The following is a 20224-nucleotide window of genomic DNA, read 5'->3' as shown; positions in this document are numbered from 1 at the left end:
ACAGAAGCATTTATTTGTGAATAAGCAGATTGAGAAGCATATAACATCTTTATAAACAAAACCTGTCATAAAACAAAGGAAGAGGCACAAAAGGTACCGGGTATTTGTGTGGTAGTCCGACAAAAAAAAATAATCAACATTTCAAGGAGAACTGGTGAATGCAAGTTTAAGCAGCTTTTTAGAGTTTGGAAATGACTTTTGTTTTTCCTATGAAATTGTAAAATGCACATTTGGAAAACAATAGTGTACCCAGCATGTAGAAAGTCTGCTTTAACAGTTATGTCCCCCATCACAGTGATAGCCATGGCCCAGTGATTCCTGTGGTGTCCCTTTTCATGCCAGAAGAAATAAAAATAGGCTGAGAAAATAGAACCTGCAAGCACATAAATGCTAACTGGAGAAAGGAGCACAGAGCAGATTGTATCAGAGCCCCTCGGCAAAGCTGGGGGCTCGGTAACGGCTTGTCAGGGCTGAGGCAGGCTGGGTCTGAGAACCGGGGAGACCTACGATGCTGGATCTCGGAGCTGGCGAGAACCTGCCCATTGACCAGCGCTGTGCTGGTGGGAGTTTTGTATTGTGGTGTCCTGTGAGGGTGGTACATGGGACATATGGCAGTGGTATCTCAATAGCACATGGTGCTATCCTGGGACGCAGTGTCTGGGTGTGGGAATGTACAGATGGTGTGTGTCCGGCTGGTGAGTATAATGATTCATGGTTTCGGAGTCTGTGGTGGTAAATGGTACCTGTGAAGTTAGGTCAAGATACATTCTACTGTAACTGAACATGGCATAGATGGCGATAAGATGCCTAGGCCCTTTCTCCCATAACCTGTACACCGGGAAGGAATTGGACTGGAGCAAGATGGTGCTGCACTCCTGCAAAAATGGTCTTTCCGGAGTGCCATTCCGTGAAGGCCCAAATCCCCCCGCCCCCTTCAACTTGAGAAAGCTCTCTTCACCGGTCTCCGGCATACTGAACGCTGTGCTTTTGAAGTGTCAATGCATGCAGCGAGCACAGATACACAAGCCTTTACAAGCAGCATTTGAAAGTCGCCCTTTGCTTACTAGGACAGCCCAAATTCAAACAATAAAATTGTCCGAAGCTGTACGTCGTGTGCTTTGCACACATTTTACGGTCATGGTGAGTATTCTGCCAGATTAAATGAGCACCACACCCAGTGTGCATTGCATGCTCAGACGAAATGCACATTTCAGTTACTATCACAGACATGTTTGATAAACTAGTGATCATTCTTATGTTCCAAAAATGCACTGTGTTTTTATGCAAAGCAGCCAGCATCTGATATTCAGGGCACCCACATTATCTGACACCTAGCTGCGACACCCCACCAGCCCTCCTTGCCAACACCCTGACATGGGAGGGAGTTCCCCCAGTACATTGTGTCCATTTCCAGCACTGCCCATACATACCTTCATTGCTCTAGTCAAAATAAGAAGAGCAGGCCCCAAGCCTACCAATTATTAAGATGTTACTCCGTACAATGGACTTACTTTCCACCACAGTCCTGCGCCCCGAGCCATCATCGTTGATCTGCTGGATGTTGCCAAAGTGAATGTCGCTGAAGAAGATGCGGTTGCTGCCCTTAGCGCTGTAGCGGTAGTCAAAGGCCAGCGCAATGACATTCTTCATGTGCTCCGGGTCCTCAAATGGCTTAATGGGAGCATTGAGGTTGTTTTCATCCGTCAGGTGTATACTTTTTAATATAGTCCGCTCTGAGTAGAGGAGGTATCCGTCATAGTCCCTGCACCCGACGCTGTCCTCCGAGAGCATGCCATGGGCACAGGCGCAGGTTCGCACACCACCGCCGCGGTAGAGGCAAAGCTGCTGGCAACCACCGTTGTTTATGGCACAAATGTTGGTTCCTTAATTTGTGAAAGAATTCGAATTTTAGATTTGATAAAATAATTTCAAAACTAAATCTCTAAGCACCCCCAAGTGGAAATAAAGGCAGTTCATGTGTTAAGGGCCGGAGTAGGCCGACGCAGCCAGGACTGCAACTATGTAACAAAGCTTGCACAAATGCACCAACTTGCTCAACAGCCAAGGATACAAAAGCACTACTTGCTAATGTTCCACTGCCTCTTTTTTGTTAAGTGATTTTTAGCTACTAACACACACACACACACACACACACACACACCACAGCTAGGCTGTGGCCTAGAACAGGCCAAACAACACTTAATGCCCCTTTTCATTTAATATCCCCCCTGCCAGCCCCTTCCACCTGCCCCCTTGTAATACGCTCCACTCCCTCACAGCACCCTCAAACATACATACTTATTCTGGAAGGCAGACACGGTTTTCCCTACATTCAATCCGGACCCATGCACATAAACGGCTGGAATTAAACTAGAAACATCTGCAGTCAGGTGGTGTCAGACAGACTTACCCTTTTGCCGATCTCGGTTGAACACCTTGATGTCCTTGAGTTGCACGCCGATGCCAGTCCGGAGAGACAGTGACTCTGTTGCATTGTCCTTGTTGCCTCGCTTGATCGACCCATTGGCGTGAGTCCTGCAGCAGTGCAAAGAGAGCAGAACATCTACATCAACCACCTGGGGCAGTAGTTTGCGCAGATTTGTTTGTATATATAACACCATTGGTAGTGACTGGATGGCTGAATCTGGGAACGCAATATATGTTTTACCATTTTTCTTTTCTTTAAGTGTTGTCATCACTGACAGGGCAGGACTGAAATAATGCTTACTAGGATGCCAGCTGTTCTAGCCATCCCAGTTTCCCCCCCCCCACCCCATTCTTCCACCGTATGTCATCTACATACCCATTCATATTGTTGCTCACTCCCACTGTGGCACTTTTGGCAACTTCCTCATTCCTGATGACTGGCACCCGATCTTTACTCCATTTCTTTCCATCACTGGTCACGAAGCGTCACTTCCCTACTTGGCTCACACCAATGGGATCATAATATCGCAGACAACCTTTTGGTACTCTGAACGGCTTCTTCACTCTCCCAATATACCCCTCTCTCACTGCTTTTCCCTTACACTTCTATCCCTCCTGGACATCAAACCTCTAGCCACTATGGTCTGTTTTGCCTCTTTTTGCCCCCTATGATCCCCTCCAGCCATCCCATGCGGGTATACCCTTGCATTGAATTATTCTTACTCATTCTTTCAAATGACGCCAAAGCCGTAGTAGTATGAGCTTTATCACGCTATGCCGCCATCATTTCACAATCTTCACCTTCCAATCCATGCCATTTGCATCTGTAATTATTCAATATACATGTTCTACTATTCCATTCACTGTCGGATTGTGAAGTGCAGTCCTGTGGCTTTCAATACAATGCTCCCCCAAATACGTTTGCATTTACTGGAAAACCAGCTATACCCCATTATTTGACACTATAACCTTGGGATTTCCTTTCCTCACAAATAACTTCTATAAACTATTACCCTAACGGTTAGGTCCCTTCCTCACTTGCATCTTCTTCCATTACAATTCCTTTACCTAGTGACCTGGGCAAACAACCTGATACAGGATTGCATTTTCCTGGAATATGTTCCACTGTAAAATTATACTCTTGCATTGCTCCCAAACACCTCACTATCCTCGCAGTTGCCAACCACGATCCTCTTGGGCTGAAAAAATGCATCAATGGTTTACGGTACCCCCAATACAAATGTTTTAAATATTTTGAGGGCCAATAGCACGCCAGTGCCTCAGTTTTCTATAGTAGAATCTTTTGCCTCAGATTCAGATAAAGCCCTTGATGGAAATGCTATCAGCACCTCTTTGCGTTCTCTAACCTTACTTAACCCTTCCACACAGGCATCCACCGTTTCAATCATCTTGGCTGCAGGGTCAAACCTGTACACCAGGTTAGTGAGGCTATGCTAGATATGCTAGATAGTGGTAGTTACCAATCTAGCAGCTGAGCTAGGGTGGATGGAGTATCGGGGAGACGGAGAGGCCACCTAGAAGACCCCTTTAGTCATTAACTGGCCATATAAAACACCTCAAGACCACCACCCAAGGAACTTGGTAATAAAAACCATTGGACCATATATTGGATTTTGAGAGTTTAACCACCCCCACCATCACCATCACCATCACTGCCTTACCACTCAGGCTGTGCTACGATTGAGTTTGGCTAGATTGAAGTGTCAATTATCATGGTCATCAACTAGCGTACCCTCTCTGAACCCTTTGACAGTGTTTGTTCTGAAGATGCATCTCAACACCACCCCTGCATTGTCCTAGCCAGGCGTAGCAAAACTAACGGCCACAATGAAAACTCGGCCACTCAGCACATCAGTGAACTACCAATTAAGCAGCTTTACCACCATTACTATACATTTATACTTGGTAGTGTCCCCAGAGCCCTGTTGCCATTTTAGCAATACACTAAACTTAAGCTTAACACCAGATTTCAAACCCTTTCCTCTCTGGCTCTAGTTTAAGCCTCACTAGCTTCTCTCATTACTTCTATAATACTTGTGGAAGCTGCAGGCGACACAATGATGTGACCACAGGAACCATGATGCTAGGTTGATGTTTTATGGATCCCTACAAACAGATCAGTAGTTTTTGGGGAATCTCTTTTTGGTGCAATACAGATCATCAGCAAGACAGTATGGTGCATGCTCCAGCCTACTTGAGTGTATCTATGTATGGTACTGGTGGAAGCACATGTGAACTGTTCGTGTGACATAATCGACAGTGCATGACACTCAGAGCCCAATTGTGAGTCATTGGATATCTAGAAGAGGAATTATGTATTCCCACGTGTTGCACAGATCTGTTGTATCTCCATTGTTTGAAATTGCGTTCCGTCACTTGAGGACTGAGTTCCTATTTATGATTCTCCACTTATGGTATTTTTGTGGACTCTGCAAACCCACAGGATGTGCTCCGTTTTCATTATCATTTTTGTGGACTCTGCAAACCCACAGGATGTGCTCTGTTTTCATTATCACTCTTTAATCGTGAACAAACTATGCCATTGTCCCATTGGATAGGTGCAGACTACAGCATGTCCTCCTGTTTGTATCTGCAAGGATTTTTATGCAAAGCATAATGCCATGAAATGCTTAACAATGTGATTAACGTACAAGGTCTTGCCTCCTGTATACACCTGTCCTGGGTGGTTATGGAGCTGGAATAGGCTTCCCACTCACTTCACGGTACATATATGTGGTAATATGAGAAAGGGAGAGGGAGAGAGAGGGGGGGGTGGTGTGTGTGCGTGTGTGTGTGTGTGTGTGTGAGCGTGTGTGTGTCAGCCCTACCAATAAGTAGATTGAAAGCATTACACTATATCTTTAGCCCTTCGCTATTGAATTTATAGTCTCCTAGAGACTGACCAAACTGTGGAGCCATCTAGATTAACCCCGTAACTGCTGAACTTTAATCAAGTCTATGCAAAAAGACTGAGCATACTCCTCCTTAGCACTTAAGGGGAAGCCCAGCAGTTCCAATCTACTTCTAAAACCAATTGCACATTTTAATGGCATCTGTAGGAAACAAGACTTTCCAAAAAAGGTAAAATTGCAGCATGTAACTTTGTAAAAACACGGAAAGGGCTTCCACCAACCAGTGAATATTCTAGCAAGCAAAACAGGGATTCCTTCTGTAGATGGTACTTTTGGGCACGTCTTGGGGTTCCCCAAAAAGAAGCACAATGCACTGTTACATCACCAGTGAGGCAGTGGGTAGGGGCTCATTCGGGAGAGGAGGAGAAGAGAAGGTTGTCAAATGAGCAGGGCAAGCACAAATGCCAAGGAACTCAATGTCACAGAGTAGTACCTACCCTAATCCTCTGAAAATGATTTGCGTTCCTATGCTTAAATGTGGCTTTAAAATCATGGTTGTACAGTGTGGTGTATGCAATTAAAGCAGATGTGTTTCTTGGACCCCATGGCTACCAATACGCTATATTGGGGCTAGTATGGAACAAGTTATTTACCTGAAACTCTTGTTCTCCAGCATGGGTCTTGCATGGATTTGCATGCTCATGAATATTCCGCAGGCTGGGAATCCTCTGTAAGTAGTTTAGCTTTAAGCTAAAAACTGCTAGTCTCCTCTATACCCATCAGTGTCACTTTGGGTCATACTGCCCCAACCAATGACACTCTTCCTCCTAAACTCCACCCCTGGTGGCCATTTTCAGATTTGGGAGTGCATGTAAAGGGGAAGCATGAACCAAGAAGAGTCAAAGAGGGGAAAGAGGGAGGGTTTGCATGTGAATTCATGCAAGACCCATGCTGGAGAACAATAGTTACAGGTAAGTAACCTGTTCCTTATCCAGCATGGGGTCTTGCATGGATTCACATGCTATGAATACAATTACACAGCAGTACATATACAGAACCACAGGAGGTGGCAAGGCTCACAGAAGCAATACACTTATCCCTGGAACAGACACCTCAAGCTAATAGGTGCCGCAGGACTGCCTGGCCGACCTGGTAGTCCTCCCTGGAATCTGTCAACGTAGTAGAATCATGTGAAGGTTTGAGTAGAGCCACCATGTAGCAGCCCTGCAGATGTCATGCAGGGAAACACCAGAGAGAAACGCTGTTGCTGCAATGGCTCTGATAGAATGTGCTCTCGGCCAGCCTGGAAGCGGTCTGTTGGCCAGATGATGACCATGCGTGATACAGCTGGAGAGCCACCTGGAGACGGAAGCCTTAGACAGCTTTCCCATGTTTAACAGGTCCAAAATTGGCAAAATGCTGAGACGTCTATCGAAAGTCCTTTGTGCGTGCAACATAGACCTTCAGGAGACATGCAATGTTCAGCAAATGCAATGCCCATTTCAGCAGGTGAAGAAGGATTTGTGAAGAAAACTGACAGAGCCAAAGGTTCGCTGAGATGAAAGTCAGACGGAACCTTTGACATAAACGAAGGACGAGTTTGCAGAACTATTTAAGCGGCATAGATCAAATACGGATGCTTACAGAAGAGAGCCTGTATTTCCCAACCCGCCTGACCGAGGTGATCGCTATCAGGAAGGCAGTCAAACTACAAAAACGTCAATGGGGCTCAATGCAGTGGTTCAAACGGAGGCCCCAACAGTTTAGACAGCAAAACGTTGAGCTCCCATGCCGGCGCAGGGGCCTTCACTGGAGGGAATGTTCTGAAGGGCTCTTAAGCTCCTTAACAAGCCTGTGTGACCACAAGGAGAGTTTGCCTGGGGTCAGAGTGCAAAGGATATGGTGGCCAGGTGGACCTTGAATGAGGCGTGGGCAAGACCAGCCTTAGTCAGCAAATGCAGGTATGGAAAACGCTGTGGCGCAGTGTCACGTCCCCGGTGGTGACACATCAGACACTTCAGGCTAACAAACAACCCTGTCCCACTAACCTATGCATGCCTGACGACGGCGGGTAGGCGACAGCCCCTGGCACACTCATAGGGCCCTGCACCCAGTACGGTCTCCTTTTCTTCGTTGGCAAATGCCGTGGCGTCTTTCCACGATGCGCCCGAGGTACCGGCACTGCTTGAGGGCTCGTCACGTGAATCACCACGTGACCAGGAAGTGACCTGGTTGGAAGCTGCGAGACGCGGAGCACTCGTCACATGACCAGGAAGCGTCACATAACCAGGAAGAGATCCCCATGAACTGAAAACGGGACACGGAACGTGTGTTACGTGACCACATCATGTGATCGCCTTTTCCCATTCAAAAGGAACGAACAGACTCAAAATCAACGCTTCACAGCTGCTTTCAGTAGTACATTTTGGCGTTTCACGGATATCGCTTCTTTTTTGGTTATCTCGATCACGGACTGCTTCCACGGACCTCTCCACTTCTCCCCTTGGTACTTCTGCAATTCTTGGCTTACTTGGAACTTTCGACCTTGGCTTTCCATTGAATTTGTTTTGGGATCATCCCCTGCAACTGACGTTACCTCTTGGTTTTCTGACCCCGGATTGTTTACTGGACTGAATACGGATCTTCTTGCCTTCGTACCTGGCTCATGTTTTTTCTGCTGCATCAGGTATTACAACCATCCACCTAGAGTGCCATCCTGTGCATCAACTGTTGCCTACTGCCGTCGACTATTGCAGACCCCTGCCCATATACCACACCCCGGGTACCCTGCCACCTGCATTTGGGTAAGCCTTCTTGTGTGACCTTGTATTGCTCTCATTGGGATTGCTTTCCTTGCCTAACCTCGTTGCTTACCTTGCAGTGGTCAGGGGGGTCCTTCCGGCGTTCCTCGTTCCAGGCTGACGGTACTCTACACCTGTGGCCTCAAAGATTGCACGGGCAGTAATATCACTATATTTGCCCATGCGGTACTTGGGGACGGACGTTTCATCATCTACACGACCATCAAGTCACAACACGCAGTCACGTGCAGCGATGAAATCCTCCACAGACGGCACCACACAGTAAAGCACTTCTACTTGTGCTTGAAGCAGGCCAATCTATAAGGTTCCCTGGCTTTAGCTAGGATCTTTTTGCATTCTAAAGGCAGTGAATAGTGTCCAAATTCTAAGGCTCCTGATGACCTGGAGGATCTCCCCTTGGAGGAACAAAAGGATGGCCTCCTTTGTTGAAGGGTGCGCAGGGAATGCGCCGCCTCCGTGTCAGTCTTTACGGCCTGAAGAGTTTCGTCCACAGCCTTGCCAAATGGAGTGTCGCCATCTAATGACATGTCGACAACTTTGGTTTGCACATCTGTGTAGAAGTTGGTGGCCTTGAGCAAACCCTGGTGATGGAGGGCCATGCCATTCCCCTTCTGGCAAAGGCAGGAGTCTGTGATGTTGAGAATGATGGTGTGGTCTGAAGCCACCTCCCCTTCCTACAACAGTGCCCTTGCTTTGCCCTTCTTATCGTCAGGGAGGGAGTCAAAGATGGGCACCAACTTATACCACAACTTCCAGCCATAACTGGACGGGATGGCTAGAGCGCTGGTAGCCTTGATGGTTGATGCAGCTGTGGTGATTATGCGCTTGCCAGTCGCATCCAGCTTTCTATCCTCCTGGTCTGGAGGCACATGGACGAAGGAGGGGTTGGAAGACCTTTTTCTAGCGGCGCGCGGGACCACAGCGTATGGCGAGGGCTTGGACTTGAGGCACCTAGGAGCCGAATCTGGAACCTGGTACTACTACTCCAACCGCCCATGTTTAGCAGGAGTGGTACTTGGCGCCTTCATGACCGCTAAGACATCCTTCCATATGTCGCCCAACGGTGGTACTGAGAGGATGGTCTTTTTGGAAAACTCTCGTTGTTCAAAAAGGAAGTCTTCCTTTTTCCTCTGCTTTGGCACCAGATTGAAAAGCTTGCCATTCTTAGATATCAGAGACTGAAATGAACCAATCTCGTCAGGCATGGAGGCCCTGGCAGGTGTGTAGAAATCTGGGGGTTCCCGGTCCGCAGGAACGCAGTAGTCGAACTCACCCGTGTGAATACCAGTGGTATCAGTGTTCGTCTGAACTGTTTCCTCCACCACCATGGGCAATGCTACCGGCATTTACCAAGGGGTAACAAGAGCCTTATGAGGCGGCGGTGGCTGAGCCCGAGAAAGTCTTGGAGGGCTCAATGCAGGAACTGGGGCAAGTGTCAAGGATGTGTCCAAATGCAGATAACCCCCGCCAACAAAGTACAGTAACTGGGGTCTCCTTTCACAGGGAGACATTTCCCTCGAGAGCACAGCCCACAGTGAATAGTAACATGCCGACAGGCTAAGGGCTCAAGTGAAAAGGCAGGAGCAACTAGCAGTGGTAGTGGAAAATACCAAACATGACTAATGTCAATACCATGACAGTTGACAAACACGCCACCACCCTGCTCCCTCATACCCATGTTCTTCAATAAAGAATGCTAGTAACCTAACATGACACAGAAAGCTCCTACCAAAGTGTCAATGGTATAGTTCTTCTCCTGGCAGAATAATGGATACAGGAAGTAAGTGTTCTTCAAAGCCAAACCTGACCCGTAGGGCAGAGAGTAGACACAATGTCCAAAGTTCAGCAATTCCACCCAGAGTGATCCAAGAGGAGTAATCCAATGTCCGGCGTAGAACAGACAAATCAACAAAAATCAAAGGTTTTCCAAAGTGTCACAAAAGGAAACAAAAAACAAGCAAAAAAAAAAAAGCACAAAAAATCCAAGCGTCGCAGCAGTAACAGGGGAAGCAGCACAATCCAGGAAAAACAGAAACGGGTTTCACATCACCAAGGAATCAGTTCAAACATAACACCAGTCAACACTGCAGGCAAGGGGCAAGAGGGGTCAATTCGGGAAGCAAAACGAGTCAGAAAGATCAATCAAAAGGCACAGAGTAAAACAGGGATATGAAGCTCACTGCTAATTCAATGAGCACTGCATGGCTTTCACTAGCTGTTTAAATGCGAATCCATGCAGTAACCAGTGGGCTTCTGGGCAGCGTTGTGATGCAAGAACGTCACTGCATCACGTGACCTAGTTACCAGCATCATGGGAACTTTAGTCCTGCAACTTGGAGTGTAAAGGCACAAACCTTCGTGTTCTCTGCAGAAGACGCCACGGAAGGTGCCAGTGGCGTTGGGGAGTGCAAGGTTGGAGCCCTACAGGAGGCAAGTGAGTCACAACAGTGAGAGCAGTTTCCAGTCGCTGCTGTATTTGAGCCACCAGTGTAAGGTGTTCAAGATGTCCAAAAACATGTTCCTCAGAGCAGGAGCAAGTGCAGCAGGTGCAGGAGGGGTAAATGGCTGAGAAGGCCTGCAGGCCGATGACCTCTGATAAGGCAAAGGGAGAATGGTGTTGTGCTCCCCTTGGCCCCCTTCCTGATCAGAGTAAAACTCCTCTGGAAGGTCTTCCTCCGAGCTGGTATAGATTGCTCGAGACCTTTTGGGGGATCCCAGAGGTCCCAGTGTGAGTAGTGGTGCAGCCTTGGTGGGCCTGGGCAGGAGGTCTAGAGCTGGAGGCATGTCCCTCCGTAATCAGAGCGCTTGGGGAACATTGTGACGACTGGAGGCTGCAGAGCAGGAAGTGGCGTCGTGGCCAGTACAGTCATTGGAACCGATGACTGAGGTCTAGGTGGAACAGAAACCCTGTGCGTGGTAATGGTAGCCATGGTAAAGGTGATGGTCATGGACAAACTCCTTGGTGCTGCAGCCGCTGACTACAGAGCAGTCGACGACTATATACTCAACAGGGTCGTTAACAGGGCGACAATTTTGGTGGATGAAGTCGACGAGGCTTGTGTCAAGGAATGGTTCTTCAAGAAGTTGCTATTCGACAACAATCTGTGCTTGGACGGGGATGTCAGCAACTTTCTCGCAGGTGGGGGCAGCCCATCAAATGGTAGACTGCCCAATGCCTCAGCCGGTGATGCCGATCGGCCTCTCTCGGAACTGGGTACCACAGCCATGGGAGCGGCTGATGAGTAAGGCAATGGAGCATGCGACTTCGCCTTCTTTTGGATCTTCACGAAGTAAGCATCATCCAAGGACCTTGACCTCTTCTTACTGGAGACAGTATTCTGCTTGGACCTGCCGGCCCTGGAAGAGGCATAACTATGCCCGGAGGCCGCATCAGTGGCGTTCTTACTTGATCCACGCTACCAACCTCTGATGGCAGTCCTTTCTGGTCTTCGAGGAGAAGGATTGGAAAAGTGGACATCTGTCCGCATCGTGGTCGGGTGAAGACAGTAAATGCACGAGGTGCCTATCCTCGAAGATATTCTTCAGGCCGCAGTTCTTACAGCCATGTCGTCCACCATGGTCGATACGTCAAGGTGAATGCCCAAGCCTGGGCCTGTTATGCCACGGAAGGGAGATTCCGCAGATGGACCAAGGATCTCCACCAGCAACGGGTCCCTGCCGCTGGTAGTCACAACGCGACGGTAGATGAAGCGAAGAAGAATCTTTGCAAAACTAGGCAAAACTAGTTAAACATTTCGAGGAGCGAAACAATAGGACTCCCAAAACAAGAAACAGGCTGTAAAAATCTGAAGATGGGCACCAGGGTTGAAGTTTAGAAGGAAGAGTGTCATTGGCTGGGTCAGTATGAAAATTACACGGATAGGTTATAGAGGAGACAAGCAGTTTTTACCTTAAAGCTAAACTGCTTTAAATTTACTCAGGATTCCCAGCCGAATGACAGGGAATATTCATGAACATGTGAATCCATGCAAAACCCCATGCTGGAGAACGTGGTAAATTGTCTTGCACCCCTCCTGAATCAAACTAAATTGCAGCTGCCACCAAGCTGCTCTCTAAAACCAATGTAGGGCGATATAATCAGCTTAAGGACAAAATGGTGTGGTTAATAAGCCCCTCATCCTAGGAGACCTTTGGGCTACCATAGGGCTATATACTAAAAAAAGGGTTGCAGTGGCAGGGGGCATTAGTAGAAGTCATTTTGGGTACAACAATAAGTCTGCCATAACCGTAGGGAGAGACTTATTCTCTTGTATTCGAGTATCAGTGGCTTAAGGCCTGTGAATCTGCTAAACCTTTTAGCCCAACTCATGACCTTACTGGTGTATATGCCCATGTCTGCATGTACTGCATTTCTAAAGTGATAGGTGACCCGTTTTGCTGTTCTCAAACTGTATGTACATATAATTACTCAGCAGTAATTACAAGCATGCTGCTCATCACACTACTGGTGTTCAATAAATTGTACATGTTTATACTGACCGGTCTGGACCCTCCCTCTTCCATTACAGATTTTCTCTTGTTAACTGCCCTTCATACCAAGCCAGACTGGTCCATCACTCTGCCTTTAGAGAGTTTCATCAAAGACTTACGTTGTATTCTCAGAACCCCTCAGCAGGGCAGGTTATGAAAAAAATAACTCAACACAACCCATCTGGTTTGCAAGGAGTTCCTGACTCTAGGAGACTGAGTGGCTAAGAGCAGTCAAGGCAACCCTGTGTGAGTACAGTCAACACATTTTATAAATAGCCAATCCAGAGGCAATACACACAACATCGCTTTACAAATATATTCTTTGTAATTATGATGTGGACAGGAAAGAAGTACAGAATATTTGCATGTAAAGCAAATTGTGTTCTAAAATTTGAAACACACAGACTAGTGATCATGTAATGTAATTCAGTGTCTGAAAAGTCCAAATTGACTTTTAGTCCGGCACACAGGCCTCCACCAGTTATACTCCCAAACATAGTTTCAACCTAAGGGCTCCAATGGAAGTTAATGGCCCAATGCTTTTCAATGGAGGTGGCAAAAAATGTAGGTAAATAAGTCTGCACAGGTCAGGCTCCAGGAAGGCCCCTCTCCATGCAGGAGCGCAGTAGCAACATCAATGATTAGCTTAAGCCACAAATCAACGTCAAAGTCAAGCTCCAGCTCAGACTGACAACCAGTGCAGTAAAGCGGCACAGTCAGCAGATGAACAGAGAAAAGGATGGTTACCGGCACATTTGTAACATGCTATGAAAGCAGGCTTCTGTTGCAGGATACAGGACGGGTCTGCCCACCAGTGATAGGTCAAAGCACTGATGAGGGTCTTCTCTGCTCCCAGGAAGCGCAGCAGAGCTTTACCAGGAGATGGATTGGGATTTTTGGCTCCAAAGGTCAACCTTTTGAATTGCTCCAGGGCTCTTTTTTATACAACCCACCAAGTGTAAGGATCTGCACCATTCAAGCAGGTAAGGCTGTCCAATCATCGTCAATAACTCCACATCTGGCCAGCAACAGACACCTCCTGGCCGAAATGATAATGGGAACAGACAGTCCCCAAATCCCATGGACACCAGTCCAGAAACACAAAGCACTAACCTGGGAAACCAGACTGGGACCACAAAGTCCATGCCCCAATATGCTGATCCAGCGGTCAGGAAAACTGCCAAAAAGCAAGGTGAGCAAAGCACAGGTCCCCAACCACATCAAACAGCCATTTTGAATATATAATAGTCAAAATGGCAATATAGGGTACAAAAAATAAATCTCAGTTCACTCCAACCAGCCTGTCCAAGGCACAGCAAAAAGGTCAAAAGGATGTTAGAAAAAACAAAGAAAAACAGGTTTACAAAGTACCTTTGGAGCACTCTACTGGAAGGCACTGCGGCTACATTTAAAGCAATACAGGAACACACGAAAGGGGACACAATCCTCCTACACTGGTAACCTTATAGGATGAACAGTGCCCCAATAATAGATGAGTTGAGCCTGGCAAGTGAAGCAAAAAGGCTTTACCTACCTCCTTAGTCAGGTTAGGGCTCAAGACATAGCATTTAGCTGGGGGTTCCCATTGATATCAATGAAAAGAAAGTTGCAAATAGATTTTTTTTCAACATCTATACTCTCTGCATCTTAAATTTCTGGGCCCAACCACTTATTGCAAAATATACAAAATGTGTGAATCTATAACCAATTCATGCTGCTTCAACTTGTGAAGCATCTGATCAATTAGGTCAACATTTAGACTTTCAACTTACTGTCGTGTTGCAGTAGGCTCAGCAAACAAAGCAGAAGGGGACACCTCAGGAGATATCATAAGGTGGCCTTGTGGAGATTCACTAACCTCAGGCACATTAAGGAGGCGTGAAGGAGATTACTTCATATTTATTTAAAACAAATGAGACTAGGCTGTTAACATGCACCCCAACATACCGGGCCGTGATCGGATAAAAGATTGTTACCTCAAATATCCTAGTTAATTGTAGTCTAAATTGCATCTCCGCGTTGCTCCAATTGGCATATCATTTAAGAACCCTGCAACAGGATGCTACCTAAGCAAGCCCTGCCATGGCATGCATGATCATTTTGACACTGCTTCAAGTATGGTTTATTAAAGAGGGATGATCCCGTTACCAGCCACTCAATTCTACTGGATGCTTGATTTCTGATGCAAGTATTTGCATGGAAAAAGAAATTCAAACAGAGGGGGATTTAACAAGAAATGTGCATACGATTGATAAACTAAGTTCTGCACTCGCAAAGTAGGACAACTTTGTACCTGTCGCTCCAATATATGTAGTCCTCAAAGACAGACACTGAGAACATGTCCATATTGTTGCTGTTCAGCACCACCTCACGGTTCTCTCCAGTCTCCAGGTCTATGCGCTCAATCATATCTGTCCTTGCGTCACACCAGTACAGCTTCCCTTCCTGCCAGGGCAGAAGACAAAGAAAATTGCAAATATTCCAGAGTATTCCAGAGATAAAAATGGAAAGTACTTGTAGACCATGTATTCTAAATTTAAAGGAAAACAATCAATCTTCATGGTAATGCTACAGTATTGTTCTCTCCCAATTTGAGCTGCTGGCTAGTCACCAACTAAGAATAGTTGAGCACAAATGTGACACTGAACTACAGGTCTGTTAGCATCGCCCTGCGTTCAGATCTTGGACTGAGGGTAGGACGTCCCTCTAAGCTCTCGACGCTACTGAGCTATGCGCCAGTCCTGCTTCTGCATTTACAATTTATGAAGAGAGACTAGAGGAAACAAATGAACATAAGGTCTGTTAAAAAAGAAACATCTTTAAGAATAAATGAAATGTTTATGCCTTGCATTTTGAACCTTGTGGTAAGGGAATTGCCTAATCTTCCTATGCTAATCAATACTGCAGATTGCTTCCAACTCCGTTAAAGGGTTTGATAAAAGAGACTTTACTGAATCATCCCAAATTACAGGTTTTTTTTTATGGAGAAGGAAACTAAGCAGAAATCTGGAGAAATTCAGGATGGACCTGGTGGGTACAAAGTAAGATCTGAGCAGATTTCTTTCATTTTGAAACTTGGCTCAATTCTGTTGAAGACATAATTGTTCCATATACATAGTTATGCATTAGGATAGATAATTAAGTGCCCCAGTTACAACCAACCCATGTTTGCAGCAGTTACCCATGTACATACCTCATAATCTATTGAGATTCCATTTGGCCAACTAATGCTGACATTCACCAACACAGCTCTATCTGTGCCATCAAGGCGAGAGCGCTCAATGCGTGGGTACTGACCCCATTCTGTCCAAAAGAGGTACCTGCCAAAATGAAGAGGAGAGTCAGAGAAAACGGTGGCCAGAGTGAGAAGACAGAGCAGGGGGAAAAAAAGTTAACTCAAGAGCAGTGGACAAATCAGAGAACTGAGAAAAGAGAGGGAAGTGAAAGAACAGTGTGGAGACATCAATCAGAGGAGTGAAAGACATAGGGAGAGAGGAAAAACAATTCATGGAAAAATATAAGGTGCATGCAGAGAAGAGCGAGAATTAAAAATAAAGGGTCAGAAAAAAGAAAAGCAGGACAGAGGTAAAGGAATAGGACTGAAATGTGGAAATCAAATTAGTGTACACAGTACAAGACCAGCGATACACTGGGGAAAGCAAGGACGCTACAGACAAAATACAAATTATATAGCGGAAAAGGGAAATGGGGAAAACAAGAATTAATTAACTGATGCAAAGTAAATGTTAAGGATCATGAAAAAAGCTTAACTGCCAAAAGGGAAAGAGGGAGTGGCAAAAGCCTGCACTGGTAAATGGAGAGGGCGTGAGTGAAGGATAGGAGAGGCACATACGAAAATGCGGTCTGAGGAAACAAATGGCTCCATAGGTAAGGGATATAGTGAGAAGTGTCACAGGAATACCTGCTAAAGTGCTCAAAAAGAAAAAGGGGGGCAGGCGAGGCAAAGTAAACAAAAACAGAATATTGTAAAGTAAGGAGCATAACATGGGATGGAATTTATGAGAAGGCATAAAGGTGAGGGAATTATTAAGAGGAAGTATATGGGGGAAGGAAATACAAGGGGGAAGGGGGGGGGAGAAGGAGTTGTGTAGCAAGCAATAAAGAATGTAAACCAGAGGGGAAAAAATGGTGCATGAGGAAAAAATGTGTGAACTCTAGGGTTAAGTCAATAATCTGTTCTACATAAGCAAGATTTGAGTGCTGGGAGCCTATAGCAGTGCTGCAGGAGTGGGTGGGCAGGCTACTTACCCCTTTGCTGGGTGCACAGTGATGGCACGAGGCTTGTCCAGACCCTGTGAAATCACCACATAACGGAAGGAGCCATTCAGGCGAGCCACCTCTATCACGTCAAATCCCTGGTCCGTCCAGTAGATGTTTCCTAAAGAACAGTCACACAAAGGACATGAGGCGGGGACACACATGAGCAAAATACTTATGCCTGCGAATTGTTCTACCCCCATCTAATCCATTACAATAATTTAAGTCAACATCGAGAACTTTCACTGGCTGAGAATGTGACCATTCAGTAACTTCTAGGGCACTCGCTTAATGAGACATCACCTGGCAACCAGACACGTCTGTGGGTAGCTATAGGACAAATAAAGTAAGAATACTACACTGTGTTAATGATTTATACAAACTAGTTTAGACAGTGACTGAGTTCCGTTCATTTGGAGGCTAACTGGGATGCTACTTCAACCCATGCTGGATGGCATCAAATTACAAATAGAAAAGGCTCACATCATCATCAAAACTAAATGTGTGTCAAGGACTCCCCCCGCCCCCATCCAATGGTTTCTGAAAGGCTGTGCTACAGCATAACCTCTGACTTTGTCAACACAGTCCAAGTGACGAAGCTTTTCAACAAAGTACTAAAAGATAGCGGTTAAGGAGATGTGGGTCTTCTAGAGAAATATCCAACCAAAGCGAGACCAGAGGTTTCCCTTCAAAAGAAAATACCACACTCTTTAATGGTAGCTGTCGCAGAGCAGCCAGGGAGGGAGAAAGGCTGGCAGTAACATAGTTATTCTGTACAGTTCTACAATATTGTATTGCCATTGGGTAGGGTTCCCCCACACCCTCTTCATACCCAGACAACCTCATCCCCCACCTCCCACAACGTTATTACCCTAAATCTATATACACATGTCTCGAATCGCACAAAAATGTTCAGCCAAACTGCCGTGTTTCAAAAGGAAGTCTCTTAGGCAATGGGATACCAGAGATGGAAGTGAATAGAATGTCAGACAAAAACATACACGGTGTTCAGAAACCAACATGAACAGAAATGAGTCCCTGAATATTACAACTGCACACTGCACAGTTTTATAGCTCCTAGAGCAAGGACCTGCAGTTTTTGATATTCCAGATGTTTTAGAATACAACCATTTGGTTGCCCTGAACAAAGTGAGCCCTTATCTACAAAATAGAGCAACATTTTTTTTTAATGTGCCATGCCCTAATGGTAGCCTAAAGCTCACATGGAACTACCAATGCGATAAAATGGCTTGCACCCTTAGTGAAGCAAAAACTGAAGTATAGCTGCCACCAACTATCTCCCAAAACCAATCTAGGGTGATAGAATCACTTCAGAGCAAAAATGATATTCCCGAGAGGGACCCCCGAGCCTGTATACCCGAGGATGGGCCCAATACCATACATCTTAAACAAGATAAGAATGTTTGCAATGGTAGAGGGGCAAAAAGGAGAGGGCCCCTCAGCCATCTAAAAGAAGACAGTGATCCATGAAACTAAAGGGAAAAAGCTAAATGTTGAGGTGCCTGATTAAATGGGAAAGCTTTCTTAATGGTGTAGAAGACCTATAGGCTGCATGGTTTTATCGTATCATATTGATGCATTACCCCTTTATTTATTTATTGGACATTTGTATGGCGCCTATACACAAGTGTTTCCAGGTGCCACAAGACAAGATGGGGGAGGGGAACAAGGGAACAACAACAAAAGACTTATACTGGCGTTGTGACAATCCTACCGTGCAAGTGCCTGAGAGGGTGGTAAGTGCAAGGGGTGAGTGGATAGAGGGAGAAGGGCAGGAGTGGGGGAGGGGCAGGGAAGCGGGCGGGGAAGTGCTGGGGGGCCAAGAAGGCAAGTGCAAGGGGAAAAAAGAGGAAAAGGGAGGATGAGTGCAGTGGGCAGAGTGGACAAGTTGGGCTAGTCTGGGAAAGGGAGGCCTAGGGCAAGTGCTGGCAAAGGATGCAGGGGGACTGGTGGGGGATGATCTGGCCTCTGTATGACTCTGAAGGCACCGGACCCCAGACTTAGAGGGAGAGTTGGCAAGAAAGTGGAGAAAAGGAAAGTCTTCAGAAGCTTCCGGAACTTTACAAGATCCAGCTCAAGCCAGTGGGGGAAGGAAAGACATTCCAGAGGGAGGAGTCAGCCACAGAAATGGATCTACCTCCCACTCTCTGCTTAGAGAAACGTTTGACCTGCAGAGAGTGGGAGCCTGAAAACCAAAGGACTCTGGTCGGGAGGTATTTAAGGAGGGAAAGCTGGATGTAAAGAGGTCCCAGGCCCCAGACGGCCTTGTGGATGATGAAGAGGGTCTTGAATTTGTTCATAGCGGTTACCGAGGGCCAGTGTAGAGCTTTAAGGGTAGGAGAGATGTGGTCCCTGGGCTTGAGGCCAAGGATAAGTATTCTGTCCTATTCTGGATTAGTTAGCGGGGGTGAAGGGAAAAAAGAGGCAGATTGAGGAAGCGGCTGTTGCAGTAGTCAAACCTAGAGAGAACCAGGGCTCTGGAGACATTGAGCTTCCGGGGGGGTAAGGGGTGAGGGGTGAGGGTTTCCTCACCTTCCCCCAGGAGCTCAATGTCTCCAGACATGGGTGTGGAGAGAAAGTCAAAGATGATCCCAAGGTTTTTTGCCTTATAGGAGGATGAGAGGATGGGACCCAAGGGTTCTGGCAGAGAGAGGAGGGTTGGGGAAAACAAGGAGCAGGCATCCCGGTGAGTGGAATCTCTGTCTTACTGGCATTAAGGCAGAGATCATTGGCAGAGCACCATGCCTGAATTGCAGTCAGGTATGAGGAGGAGGTAGAAGATGGCATCTTGAAGGAGAGCTGTGTTTCATGTGCATAACATTGGAAATTAAGTGACAAAGTGGCCCTCAGGTAGGCCAGAGGGGACATGTAGATGTTGAAGTGCAGTGGCAATAAAATAGAATCCTCTGAGAGAGTGTGGTGGTGCTTTATCGGTCGAATGATGGAGAAGGAGACTGGCAGTGCTGGTGGAAGCATCAGGGGACAGGGAAGGTCAAGGTGAGGAGAGAACAGTAAGACCGGGAGAAGGGTTAGAGAGAGGAGAAGTCTGTTGAGATGAGAGCATCAAGGGTGTGGCCGGCCGAGTGGGTTGGGCCAGAAGGAAAGATAGAGAGGGAAAGTGCCACAAAGGTTGCAGAAGAGAACAGTGACCCCAGCGAGAGAGTTGAGATGGTTGTTTAAGTCCCCAAGGTAGATATGTTTGGGGGAGGAGGCAAGAAGAGAGGAGGACAGGTCGGCCCATTCTGAAAGGAAGATGGAGGATGGTCCGGGGGTCTGTAAATGGTAGCAAGAGAAAGCGAGAAAGTAGGCGAT

The 20224-nt window shown here is 46.6% G+C and overlaps 1 protein-coding gene across 2 annotated transcripts in view; it reads right to left on the bottom strand.

Annotated features, from left to right (window-relative positions):
- LRP1 (LDL receptor related protein 1) overlaps nucleotides 1-20224 on the bottom strand; it is a 1300039-nt gene that overhangs the window by 516870 nt on the left and 762945 nt on the right. For both annotated transcript variants that reach the window (XM_069653565.1, XM_069653566.1), the window contains exons 37-41: nucleotides 16883-17012; nucleotides 15807-15933; nucleotides 14907-15058; nucleotides 2411-2535; nucleotides 1512-1883 (exon numbers count right to left, since the gene is read on the bottom strand). In XM_069653565.1, coding sequence (XP_069509666.1) covers nucleotides 1512-1883; nucleotides 2411-2535; nucleotides 14907-15058; nucleotides 15807-15933; nucleotides 16883-17012 — 906 coding nt within the window. The remainder of the gene's footprint in view (nucleotides 1-1511; nucleotides 1884-2410; nucleotides 2536-14906; nucleotides 15059-15806; nucleotides 15934-16882; nucleotides 17013-20224) is intronic.

The sequence above is a fragment of the Ambystoma mexicanum genome, chromosome 3q (assembly GCF_040938575.1).
Source record: "Ambystoma mexicanum isolate Mex_15411 chromosome 3q, UKY_AmexF1_1, whole genome shotgun sequence".
Lineage (NCBI taxonomy): Eukaryota > Metazoa > Chordata > Amphibia > Caudata > Ambystomatidae > Ambystoma > Ambystoma mexicanum.
This window is presented reverse-complemented; position numbering and strand designations above follow the sequence as displayed.